General features: G+C 44.3%; 2 protein-coding genes across 3 annotated transcripts in view; one reads left to right on the forward strand and one right to left on the reverse strand.

Annotated features, from left to right (window-relative positions):
- Nucleotides 1-13,587, forward strand: part of LOC103379417 (lysyl oxidase-like 1) — a 146,937-nt gene that overhangs the window by 36,981 nt on the left and 96,369 nt on the right. The gene's annotated exons all lie outside the window — the stretch shown is intronic.
- The window catches only part of insyn1 (inhibitory synaptic factor 1), a 33,909-nt gene continuing 20,356 nt past the window's right edge, over nt 35-13,587 (reverse strand). For both annotated transcript variants that reach the window (XM_008310966.3, XM_025055419.1), the window contains one exon: nt 35-2,799. In XM_008310966.3, the coding sequence (XP_008309188.1) occupies nt 1,981-2,799 (819 nt within the window). In that variant the 3' untranslated portion in view covers nt 35-1,980. The remainder of the gene's footprint in view (nt 2,800-13,587) is intronic.

Genomic DNA, 13,587 nt, shown 5'->3' on the forward strand with positions numbered 1-13,587 from the left:
ACCTCCTGGTCCACCTGGTCCATACCTCCTGGTCCATACCTCCTGGTCCATACCTCCTGGTCCATACCTCCTGGTCCATACCTCCTGGTCCAGTCCTGGTCCTTGTTGTGAACCGACTGTTGGTTCTTCTGTTGTTTTGGAGCAGCACACCATAGTTGCCCCTCTGGTAGTTGCCCCTCTGGTAGTTGCAGCAGCAGCCGTGGTGATTCACATAGATGTACAGATGAATGACTGTTTTACTGTTGTATAAGATCTTCATGTCTGTTTTTCTTCAATTCCTGAGAGTATTTCAGGGTTCTCTTCAACTAAACAGGCCAGGGTTTAAAACTTTAGTTGTGACTAAAGTGAAACTGGAGGGAAGTTGAATTTTATATATTCTAATAATCTTAATCTGCAGTAATAAAGACGTAGGTGGTCGGGTTTGACTTTTTTTCTTTTGCTTGTTTGTTTCCCTGTTTCTGCCTTGGTTGATGCTAAATTTACATTTTAAAACCGTGTCTCTCTTTTATGTAGTGAATAAAAGTGGGAGTTTGACTTTGTTTCTACTAAAGGCACGAAGATAATTAAGAAACGCCTTTGTGTTTTCATATAAGTGAGGACATATAGGAGACATTCAGCACCGTGTTGGCCAAAACACCAAAATGTAATTCCTTCCATAACAGTCAGAGTATTTCACATGTTTTAAAAGCAGGTTGACCTTTTAAAGTCTGCGTCAGAACTTCAGTGAACCACAGGTCAGCTTCGTCTTTGTCTGTGAAACTACGGGATTTAAACTTTCAAACTGGAACAAAAACATTGGGGAAGTAGAGTGGAGTGTTCATGGGGAGATGCCTTTCAAAGCCGTCCCCCGTGGACGGATTATTGCTTGGTTAAAAAAAATCTTTAAACAGAAACGTCAGCTCTTAGTCCTCGACGCGTTTTTGTGTGTGTGAAATGTCAGTCCTTTATGGACACAGTTCTAATTTTTCTCCCGCTCCGTGTCAGTAAATAAATCTGACTGTGAGCCTTTGTTCATTTCTCCCAGGAGAGTGGCAGGAAGGCTCAGCTGAGAGACCTCGAGCCGCAGCCTCCCTCTAACATATTGATCACGGATCGCTATTGGTGTTGGCCCTGTGAATGAAACACTGCTCCCCCAGGTTCACCCCCCGCTGGGTTAATGCACAGAGAGACAAACCCCTTCAGCCACTTTTAGAGCTGCCATTTAGCAGAACTCTTGAGCCCGATGGCATCAGCAGAGTCCGGTGGAAAAGAAAAGATAGAAAATGGAAAAGTTCACTTCTTCAAAGGACTTCCCATATATATAAACCCTATATATTTGAGTTTTCCTCTTCCCACCTATATGTTCCTACATGTTCACCGGCAAGAGACCACATTGAGAAGAGATTACATTGAGATGATTTATAAAATCACGGGCAAATAAATTGTTGTTTTTTTTCTTTTTTCTTCGCTCGTTTCCTCTCGCTCTTCTCTTAAAATATTTGCTGACAATAAAAACACAGTGGAAATTTGCATCTGCTGAAAACAGTGAACCCCTGGACACTTGAGGAAAACATGAACATGAAAACAGGATGTGGTACAGATTCACAGTACAGGATGTGCAGCATTGGAAACACATTAAATGAACACTTGTTCTTTTTTGACTGAATCTCTTGGACCTGGGCGTCAAACTTCTTTCACCTCGCCTTTTAGATTTCCAAAACCAAATTTTTTTTTTCTCATCAGAATATTCCACAGGAAAAGCCTTTTTTTTCTGTTTGTCTCTAAATGTTTACTGGCACCAACATTCAGCAGAAAATTCAAACTTCACTTCATGTCATTGTGTTTTCCCTGAGCTTCAGAATGACATTAGGTAGTCAAGTGGTTTTTTCCATATATCATTTATTTATTTAGTAATTAAGTATTTGTGTATTAATCTATGAGCTATGTAATTAATATTAAATCATGTACAGTACTCTTCTCATGAGATCCATGATCATTTTTTCACTGCTCCTTCGTTTTCTGTTTGGTTGGAACATAGGGCAGTACAGTCTGGGTGCTCTTGTCAGAGACAGTTTGTGTGCTGCTGTTTCGTAAAAGTTTTTTGCGGCAGCCGGGATTTAAGAGACTTTTCCTGGGTAGTGTGTGAGCGCCCGTCGTTCCCTTCACTGGCGACGAGACGTAGGAAGCGTCCAGACAGTTATAGAGGAGTGAATGCTCAGAGGAAGAACGTTTAGGTGTGACGGCGCCGCCCAGGAGGCCGGGCCCGGTGTCGCCGTCTGGCGTAGCACAGCCACTCTTGTCTTGTAACTCGTCCTGCTCTTCTTCCTCCTCGTCATCATCACAGCACAACGCGTGGTACAGAATTTTGTCACTAAAACGCACCCTTTCTCTTGTGCCCGAGGTACGAGAAGTCTTGTGACTGTGCGTGGAGCTGCTCGCCTCCTCGCTGGAGGAGTCCGGCGTGATGATTCGAGGCCCGTTGGGTATGGGCAGCCCGCCGTTCATCTGGGAGTAGACGGAGGCAGTGGTAGGGGGCGGTGTGGGGCTCTGCGTCTGGGTGGGTATGGTCCCTCGACCAGCGTCTGCTCGTAGGTCTCCTGGTTGCTCCCCGTGTCTGCGGGCCGCGGCGCCGGCGGCTTCCAGGTAGCTGCAGAACTCCCAGCTGTCAGAGAGCATGTCTGTGTTGAGAAAGTCCAGCCTGAAGGCCTCACCCAGACCTCGCTCACTGCTGGACGTGCTGCTGGCCGTGGCCACTGTCCAGTCGTCTGGCTCCAGGTCAAAGTCAATGTCGGACGTGAGTTTATCAATCTGACCCACCACCTGCAGGAGAAGAAGAGTATGACATAGGTCAACTTTCAGAGACCTGGGTTGAAAAGTGATTTCAGTTCAGATCTAAATTATTTTATATATTTTGTTCATATATTCAAAAAAGAAACTGTAGTTCAAACTGTCCAACAAAAGTGTGCATCAATGACTCTAACATCTTCAACCATCTTCCACCATATTAGGTTCAATACATTAGGTGAACATTCTGAGTTGTACTTTTACATATTTTCTCTTGACATTTTTTCATATTAAAAATTCCCTCATTGGAATTAGTCAAAAATTAGGAAAATCCTTTGACTTAATATTTTTTATTCATCTTTAATCTTTAATGTCTCCTTCATTTTTCTTCATGTAATTCTCTTTTCTGCCAGAGCTTCGTAAACAAAAACCAAATATCAAGTAGAATATCATCGCACTTGTCAAATGACTTTGACATCGTACTCCACCCTTTTATCTGTATGACCCCATCATTTCTTTTTATGGTGTCATATATTGTATTTGACAAAATGATTATTATTCCAGTGCTGTAGTTCTTTTCTGCCCATGTTAAACAAAATTAAATCACTAACTTCATGGAAATAACCGTGTTGATTTTACAGTGCGTTAAACGTGATCCCACTAGTCACAATAACGAGTGTGTGCTGAACAGAAAGCACTTGAGTTTCACTGACATCAGCTAAAATCCCTGCCCTGGCTCCTCCACATTTAACATCTCTGATCAGCGTGTTCGCCTCTCGCCTTCATCCGATTGAGAAATGGAAACACTCACGGATCTGCTGCAGTTTGTAAATAATCATTTCCCCAAGCCCTTCAGCAATTAACTGAGACGCTTGAAAAATGTTCTGACCAACGTCAGTGTGTTGGTTTGCAGCGTAACAGAAGATAATACGGTGAGATAACCAGTAAGGAGCGTTTGGTTCTACCAACACATTTTCCTCTCCTTGATTGTACGCAGCTTTTCCAGAACTCTCTCTCTCTCATTGTCTCTCAGTGTTCTCCTGAATCACTGCAGAAAAAAAGTCTAATGGCTGAAGGTGGGATTAAAAAAACAAAAACATTTTTAGTCCAATTTTGGAAGACAAACTGGAGACAAACTGCAGGCAGTGGGATAAGAGAGAAGGATCTCAGGCAGCGGTGATCTTAGTCAAACATCTGAACACCACCATTTAAATTCAACAAACAACGAAGACCGCGCAGCAGATCTGGGACTAAGAGAACCTTAGTCCACAGTCTGCACGGATTCAGGAGAAGGAGCTCGTTTGTCCTGTTTCGTCCTCACTTCTCAGCTGATTTATACACTTTTTACTCAGTGACATTTTAATTGACGCTGTGTTCAGACCCACAGGAGCCTGTGTAGATTTGTTTACTCTATTAAAGTTGACTGAGGAACTTCATTTAATCAGCAGACAAAAAAAAAAGGCAGCCATGTTCAGTTATTACACTGAGAAGCAAATCATTTTAAAAACATCACATTATGGAAACTGACAACAGTCACTGTAAACGAGGGGACAAACGAGGAGTCTCTGCTGCTGCTGCTGCTGCTGCTGCTGCTGCTGCTGATGCTGTTACTGCTGCTGCTGCTGTTGCTGCTGCTGTTGCTGCTGCTGCTGTTGCTGCTGCTGTTGCTGCTGCTGCTGTTGCTGCTGCTGTTGCTGCTGCTGCTGTTGCTGCTGCTGTTGCTGCTGCTGCTGTTGCTGCTGCTGTTACTGCTGCTGCTGTTCCTGCTGTTGCTGCTGCTGCTGCTGCTGCTGATGCTGTTACTGCTGCTGCTGCTGTTGCTGCTGCTGCTGCTGTTGCTGCTGCTGTTGCTGCTGCTGCTGTTGCTGCTGCTGTTACTGCTGCTGCTGCTGCAGTGGTATCTTATTTTCCAGTGTTCTCACTGCTCTGTGCGAGCTGCCACCGCTGCCACCGCTGCCACCGCTGCCACCGCTGCCACCGCTGCACGCTCTGACCCCCGCTCTCAGTGTGTGGACTAATTTAACTTGATAACTGTCTCGGCTCTGAGGGTCTGCCGGATCTTTCCAGGTCACGTCGGAGCACATGCTCAATGAAGCAACAATGAGCGCTAGCATCTGCTTGTTCTCTCCCGTCGGAGAATGTGTGATGAAGGAACTGTGGGGGGAAACCGCAGGAGCAGCTTGCTTTAGCACAACGGATGAATGAGCAAATCAGGAACCAGTCCTGAACATGTGTGAGACGGGTTTGAAACCAAAGACACAACGTGATGTTCTCCAGGGTTGTGATGTGAGGCAGTTTCATCAAGCAGCAGTAACGTGGTGTGAAGCTGTTGTATCAGCATCAGTGAGGAGGGAGCAGCCATGTATTAACATGTACAATTAGGAGAAGGAAGCACGAGCTGAGAGTAAACATAATTACAGCGCTCCTAGGGAAATAACCAACTCACATTGACTATGATAACATTTGTTCACAAAAGACTTTAAAGCAGACTAATTGAAAATGTTGTCGTAGGAGGACAAAGTATTTACCTGTTGGATGTCGGGGCTCGGGGTTCAATAGTTTCTGATACACTGAGGGCTTTTTGACATGTCTTTTATTAAAGCGGGGCCGTGAAGCGGTGCTAACCCTCAGCAGACAGACTCTGTGTCCTCCTGGTCTTTATGGTGCTATCACTCCACAGGGTTTATGACGCAGCCATGCCACTGGATCCTTGTGAGTGAGAAGACTCCATTTGCAACACAGTTAAGCTGTTATGTATAAGTGTGCGTGTGAGTGCGGCACTTTAAGTTCCTCTTTAATTTTATGCCACAGACTATTGTGACAACTTGACCTGCTTTCTTTACTCCAAGTGGATGGAACGGAAAAGTGCTGATGACTAAATCAATAACTCATCATTACTAACACATACTTCACCAATTTGGCTGTAAGTACTGAGAAGAGCGGCTGTGAGGGGGGGGGGGGGGGGGGGGTCTACAGACCTATACATTTAATAGATTAAAAAAAAAGAAATCTGATCACAGACTGACTACGTCCAGAAGGACATATGATTAAAGACATGTTTTCTTTTATGTCATCACATAAAACAATCACAGCAGAGACCACATACACACAGAGGCATATGTATATATGTACATATATACGTATATCTATATGTATATATGTATGTATATATGTTTATCTTCGTCCAGTTCCAACCAATGACTGGTGAAACTGTACATTTGGTCTCCGTCCTTTCAGCTGGGAGTCAAGTGTTGGTCACAGCATCAGATCAAACCGTGTCCAGTCCTTTCAGTTCTTAACGGTGCTTTAACAGACAGGCCGCCGCCACCGCCGCCGCTGCAGCATCAGGCGAGGGTGTATTACTGTACCTCAGCACCTGTTGTAGACGACTGGGCTGTGTGATCCGTGTCAGAGTGAAGGATCGGCACTGACACAGGTGTACGCTGATGGAAACGACAGGCGAGGGTCATCAAAGATAGTCAGAGGGTCAGTCGTGTGAAAGTCTGTGAAGAGCCTCCTCCAGATGGGGAGGTGTTTGCTTCTGTCCACGATTATTTCAAGAGTCCTTCTCTGTCATGTCCATCACCACCTGCTGTCGTGAATCACTCATTGCAGGAGGCTGTTGTTCAGTATGTGTTGGTGCTTTAGTAGATGAGGGAAATAAATCAACTCATCAAAGTGAAACACTGTGTAGGCATCAACATCACCTTGAGAACAAACGTTCTGTTGATAATGATGGCTGTCATAATAATGCACGTGCACTAAATGTGGTTTTTTATGATCCTCACATTTCCAATGGCACCTGAACGCCCCTCGTTACAGACACGCTCACCGGCGCCGGCGTTTGTTGCGTTGCCTGTTGTTGTTGCCACGGCTTTTCAAACGATTGGCTCGTCCTCGTTTCACTGGGACTGATGCACAGAGTGAACGTTCTGTTTGGAGACGGAGCGAAATTATCGACTTCATTTTCGTTTATCGTGCGATCGATGGATTTATTGATTATGGTCCCATGGACATTAACCACACGGTTGATGGTTAACCCGGTGTTTCAAAGCTGGTTCTGATGTCCATCCCTGGTCTTCAGTCTTAAAGCAGTTGTGTTAAATGTCGTATTAAAAAGACAGATGTGCGTTCTTTCAAATGTACGTTACTGAAGTGAAACGGCTCTGAAACAGACGTCGTAATGATGGCAATGTTGACTGGCTGTTGAATGGACTTTATGTGATTTATCAGCAGGTTAACAGCTGTTGTCTGACACATTTGCAGAACTTTGGAGAACGTGTCCATGAATGTGAGGGAAAAAAAACAGGTGTTGATTTTGAAAATAGTGAGACAGGATCTCATCAGGTTCATTTCAAACACATACGTGTCGCCTCATTATGTTACGTTCAAGTGGCCTCTCCACTCCCTCCATCTGTTCCTGCACCACGGGTTCTACCTGGAGTCGTTTCCGTGTAGTCTGAGAGATGCTGTGTGTGTGTGTGTGTGTGAGTGTGTGTTAATTATGCAGCAGCCAGCATCTAGCATAGCTTTGCTATTCCTTCATGGGGAAAATCAGAAATGTGTTCAGTGGAGCCATTCAAACACGTCTAAGTGTTATTTCTCTCCCAACATGTCACAGTAGGTTTACACGATGCCCCTGTAACGCACTTCCAGCCCCACGAGCAGCGTGTGCCGGTTAAGAGTCCCAGCAATTATCACAACGGCCCTGCCTGCTGGCTTTGAACGCACACTCCACCGACACACACACACACACACACACACACACACACACACATTCTTTTAATGCACTTCCAGCATGAAATTCCACCTTCCACGATCACTGACACTCTTGGAATTCTTTTGACGTGTTCTGCCAACACTTTGCATCTTACTTCCACTAGAGGTGCTGTTGTGGCTCTGAGTTATTTTCCATAGTCGCTGGTTAAGTGTTGCTGAACCAGCGGTGTTGCCCAGCCTTGTGTTTGGAGCAGACCGTGCCCTGTGGATCCGTAGGCTCTGGTGTTGTGATGTGAAAGCTGAGGAAAAGGAGCGAAGCTCACCAGATAATGCGCATGCTTGTCTGCGATCTTGACAGGGCTGTGTTTGAAGGTCTAGACCCAGGCAGAGTATTTTGTCAAAATCGCAGTGTTTAGAGCACACTGAACGCACGGATGAGCGGCAGAGAAATGTAATGTGAGTCTTTTCTTTTGACATTTTTATACCCCGGCTCCACTTTAAAAATTTCACAAGAATCGTAACAGGAATGGTTTCAACTTGACTCCAGGGCTGCGATCTTTATGACACAGCACGATTTGAATCAGCTGACAGTTATCAGCGTTCGCTGACTGCTGCGGCTCTTTGATCCGTGACACGTACAGTAAACCTTCAGGGTCGGAAAGAATCAGAGCGAGAAGTGGAAGTGAAAAAATAAAGATATAAACCAAGAGGATACCCTTCTGCCCAGAGTTTATACTTATAAGGTTTACTTATAAGTTTAAGTTTTAAGTTTAAGAGTGCATCAACAAAGGCCAGAGTTAAAGCTAACGGGGTTTTAAAGATCGCAATTAGCAGGAAGTGCAGTCGTCATTGTATCGGTCTGCAGACTTGACAGACGACAGTCTTTATACTTTTTGACAAAGAGACTTTGCCTTAATCCACCTGGTCACAGTAACTCATCAAAAACTACACCTCATTTGTAATGAATATGTCACCATTTTAAAGAAAGGCTCTTTCTAACCAGATTTATAATAAAGTATTTCACAGTCAGTGTTTTGACAGACAGGATTTCATTAAATATTTAAAACGTAAAACTAATCAAATCAAATCTTTTTTTCCTGCAAAACCCAGTGACAAAGTCGAGTGAAACGGTTCACGTTCTGTCTGGTTTTGCCACTGACAGTTAGGGAGCGTCAAACAAACATGGTTCAGAGAAGGAATTACTAGTTAATTTGAAAACAACATTCAGATGTTCAGATGCTGCAGATCACTTTACGCTGCACACATTCTAACAGTCATCGTGAATGGATGACAAATCAATACAAATGGGAGACAGTTCACGCTTTTAAAATGTTTTGTCCTAAGTTCTAAAATTATATTTGACCTTTGATCTTTTTATTTATGTTTTTCTGGTATCTATGGTTTGGACTAAACCAGCAGATGTCTCAGAGCCTGATAAAGTATTCATGTTTTACATGCATGTTTCCATGTAAAGCCCACACTGACGCTGTATCTCTTTCTCTCTTCATTAACACTGCATGTGACACGGGGCCGTGCACCAGGAGACTAACTGGTCAATGTAGTTCTGAGGCCAAGTGGGTAAGAGGGATTCTTCTACTGGTTCACTTTATTCAAAGGCTCTTGACTTCACAGGGAGGTCCAGTAAGTCTGTGGGCGGGAAGAATTACAGGCGAAGCAGAAGGCCTGGATTTAGGTCAGGCCGTGTTGATTGGTGAGATGTGTTGCATGGTGTTGGCACAAAGATGAAGTGTCCTTTGAAGTATTTGCTGAAAGCATTTGGTGTAATTATCCTGTCACGAGAAGGACATTAAGCCTGAAATGCATTTAGGCACATGCCTCCTGCTTTTTCATCTTCTGTGAGAAATCCCACTCATTTTTATGGAGGTCTTAAAGGGCTGAACAACAGTGTGAGGAGCGCCGGGCCAATCCATCCTGACAAGCCGCTGATCAGAAGCATTATTTCAAACTTTACCACAAAATGGTCCAGATTTATTCCTATTAGGCGAGGTGGCGTCCTGGAGGAATCCTGGGTAATCATACGGTTCTTGGCTGAATGTGGGTCATTAGACCTGACAGACTCATCTTTCAAATGTATGGGAGGCAGCGGAGGTTCACAGGATTCTTCAGGAGAGGCTTCCGTGTTGTACAACCTGAGGGAGCGGGAACAGCAACAAGGGGCGGCAGATGCCACGTGCACTGGTGCTAGCAGAGAACCCTGATCATTTATTGAGGTTCTTCTTCGTCGCTTCTATCTGTGTTAAGAAGCCTAGGGCCGGTAATGAGCAGGAAAAGATGGTAGTGCCACGCTACAGGGCTCCTCCGTCTGTCTGTTTTCCTGAGATAGCGCTGGGATTAGGTCTGCGCTCTCACCCTTCATGCTGTTCACATTTGAAGAAGAAAAAAAAGGTGAGCAAGTGAGTGCAGCAAGGCCACACTGACCAGTTTTAATGACTCGGTAGTTTTCATTAACAACATGTCACGGTGCAGAAGGCCAGTGAAGGTGTGAATTGATTGTTGTTTGTCAGAGCGCAGCAAACATGCGTGACATGTACAGGAAATAAAGGGCCTCTCTGTGGCAGCGAGAAATCAACTCCAGATGTCAGGTCAGGCCAGGCCAGCAGTAAATCCTTCAGCCTGACACACTGCAGTCACTCTGCTCATTTATTTATAGACGGCACCAGCAGACAGACCCACCTGTGCCGGCAGCTTTGTTTTCTAAAGATGGAATATACAATAACCTGTGGTAACCGCTGCTCCAGGAACAACTGAAATCATCCCCCTCATATAATCTGCATGATGGGAGTGATGCAATTCAAAGTTGTCACTTCCTGTCACGCTGCTTTTCATAAATGCTAGGCTAGGGGCTAGCGCTAGGCAGTATTTCAAGTTTTTACCATCTCTCACCCTCTGTCCACATCATGATTCATCATTTTCGTGTTTTATGGAAACAAATATTGTAATATTTATATAAATATATATACTGTATATAAACCATAAAATGAGAGCATCACAAACTCAATAGGATGTTTTAGACCATGAGGCCCAGCTCTACTAGAGGAGGATGTTGACGTTTTATTTTCTGCGTCAGTGATATAATAATATAGACAGTGTCCAGTCTGACATCATTCTACTGTAGTAAAGAACGAAAACATCAGTGAAAAAGAACAAAAGTACAAATAAATGACATCCTGTGTGTGTGTGTGTGTGTGTGTTTTATTGTTAGCTTCCTGTCAACATCCTTTACCCACGGTGACAGCAGCGTCTCCATGTCGTCGTCTGTTGTATAATCATTTTTGATGGTGAGCCTGGAGCCGTATATTTCAACAACTAAGTTTATTTCTCACTGGCCTCAGTTGAACTCAGTGTGATTCACTGGCTTCATGACACTCGGGAGTTTTGTCACTACGTTGTGTCTATTTGTGGATGTGTTGGCTTTTTTTTTTCACACCATTGTTGCATTAGGGCGCCTACTTGTGGCCACTTTGTTCCCTTGAACAGTGTTTTCTCTGACCACTCATCTGGCGGCCATTTTCACCCTGAGGCCTGTGACTGTGTGTGACTCAGTGTCTGTGCTAATACGTAGGTGTCTTTTACTGTGGAACATCATTCCAAGGTGGTTTCACTTTTAAAATGTGAGAATATAACCAAACACTCATCCTCGCCCATGAAACTGTTGGTGTCGGAGGAAATCCTTAAAGACCTTAAATATTTAAACCTTCGTAGTATCACATGTGTACTTGTATTTGTTTGGGATAACGTGTCTTTGTCTGTGTTTAATCAGCCGGACTCCTGTCACCGCGTTCACAGCGTCACGTTTCTGCCTCCTCCATGGAGAACCTGGAGGAGGTGCTGTAACTGTATTTGTACACTAGGGGCGCTCTCTGATGTCTGTGGGTCATTAAGTATGAGGCAGCAGTGACAAAATTAATAATTCACTTCATTGTCAGAGAATCCAGTCAAGATAATTTACCTTCTTAAGTTAAAGGTAATCCAGCATATTTTCAGACTCCACTGCTGTCTGTATGAAGATGTTTATTTGGATCATTACGATTCAACAGTGACCATTCCTACATAAGGGTTGAGGACCGCTGCTGTACACAAGCAGAATATCAGACATGTAGTAGTAAAATGTTTTCACATTTTGCCATTTTAAAGCTGAGATACAGTCGTCAAGAAAGGTGAACAAACGACATTTAATGTTGTGTTGTTGTTGGTGGTGGTTTCTCAGTTAGGCTCCGCCTCCTGGAGCTCCTCAGTTCAGTAACTGAACAACTGCTGTTCACTGAACACTGTCTCATCTACACTCCACATAGATCCCATCTGGGAGTGGGTCATGACACTCATACATGGAGTGATGGCTGCCCACCCCCCCACTACCAGGCTAAAGTAGGTCAGTGATATTGGCATGACTCGCTCTCCTATTTCTTTCTCTCAAAACAATTTGTCACTGCTTCCAGGGTTCTGCCATTTCTATCTGTGACAATCTGTAGGCCAGTCACCTCGGAGAGCGACAGCACCTGTCAGAGAGCGTCACTTTCACTCGCTCCTCGACGAGCGTCAGGACATCTCTGAGTCTCAGTACTTTCATCAGATATGGCAGTTTCTTAAAGCTCTGCAGCAGCCGGCGACTTTACAGAGACCTATTTGCAAACAAAATCACTGGGAGACATTTCCCACAAGGCACCATCTGGCTGCCGCACGTACCTGCCTCCATCACCAGCCTCACTATTTTTAGACATTCTTCTGTCCACCCACCGACACGCACAGTGCATCTAGTAGAAACAGTCACCAAAATGGAAGAGATCTCAAGAACGGCCTCCAGGGGGGGTCACTCACCACAGTGACAGAGGTGCGGACGACGTCGTCCTAACAATATTCCACACCAATAATAATAGAAATGAAAAGTCACGTGACACGGCGCCGGACCGCACGGAGAGAGCGCGGCCGACGATGACCTTCTTTGTCATTCAATGTTTTTATCTCCAGTTTGTTAAGGTAGTGAGATGAGCTATGAAGCAGATAGGAGCAGCAGGGTGTGAGGTGAAGAAACGTGTCAGTGTCAGTGTCTGTGTCTGTGTCAGTGTCAGAGTCTGATCTAATGGTCTGTGTCCCTGCTTGGATAGAAGTAAACCTGTGATGATGTGATACGTCAGTTGTCAACCAGCAGCAGACCAGGAGACATATCAATAATGTAATTAGTCTTTGAGCTGTGAAGGGACCGGGCTGAGTTCTCATTATTGGTATTATGTTATTGAACAAGCGTTCCGCAGCAGGAGAATATTATTAAGAAGACCAACACGGCACACGGGGGCAGAGACACGGGCTCTTCAAACATTTGCTGTTTTATTAAAAAGTCTATTCTGGCTGCATTGGAGGCTGCGCCATTCGTTTTAATAAGGAAATATATACAGTCACAGTTGAAGAATATATGTGAAACACAACATATATATATATACTGTATATATACATATAGGAGTGACCAAATGTAGACACCTTACACTACATGGCAGTAGTGCAGCCTATCTAGGTCCTATTTCTACGTTTTCTTCTTCAGATTCACATTTATATTATAAATCTAAATATTTGAGCTCAGCAGAACCTCAGCAGTCTCGTTCTTCTGACAACCCTGGCTGTGGAGTTGGGTACTGCACGCAGTTGACCAGTTGGACACAAACAGACCAGACGTTCTACCTGTGCTGCTGATTTAGTCACAGACAGTAGTGACTAGTGTTGGTGATAGTTAACCTGGGATAGTTAACCTGTGATAGTTAACCTGTGATAGTTAACCTGTGATAGTTAACCTGTGATAGTTAACCTGTGGAGATCTACTGTTTGCTACAGCAGAATTATAACTATTATCATTAATACAGTGTTAATGTTAAAATGAAGCCTTCAGTTTTTCAGTTTTTCAGTTTTTCAGTTTTTCATTGTTCAGTTGTTTTTTTCCGCCCACAGTCGTCAGGTTTATTGTTAATTGTTCTCTAAATTGGCTTTAGGTTTGAATGTGAGGATGAATGATTGTGTGCCTTTATTCTTGGCCCTGTAATTGGCTGGTTAACTGTCCAGGGTTTACACCCTCCTGAGCCCCCCCACCCCCGCCCCCCC

This window comes from Cynoglossus semilaevis, chromosome 5 (genome assembly GCF_000523025.1).
Source record: "Cynoglossus semilaevis isolate Cse_v1.0 chromosome 5, Cse_v1.0, whole genome shotgun sequence".
Classification (NCBI taxonomy): domain Eukaryota; kingdom Metazoa; phylum Chordata; class Actinopteri; order Pleuronectiformes; family Cynoglossidae; genus Cynoglossus; species Cynoglossus semilaevis.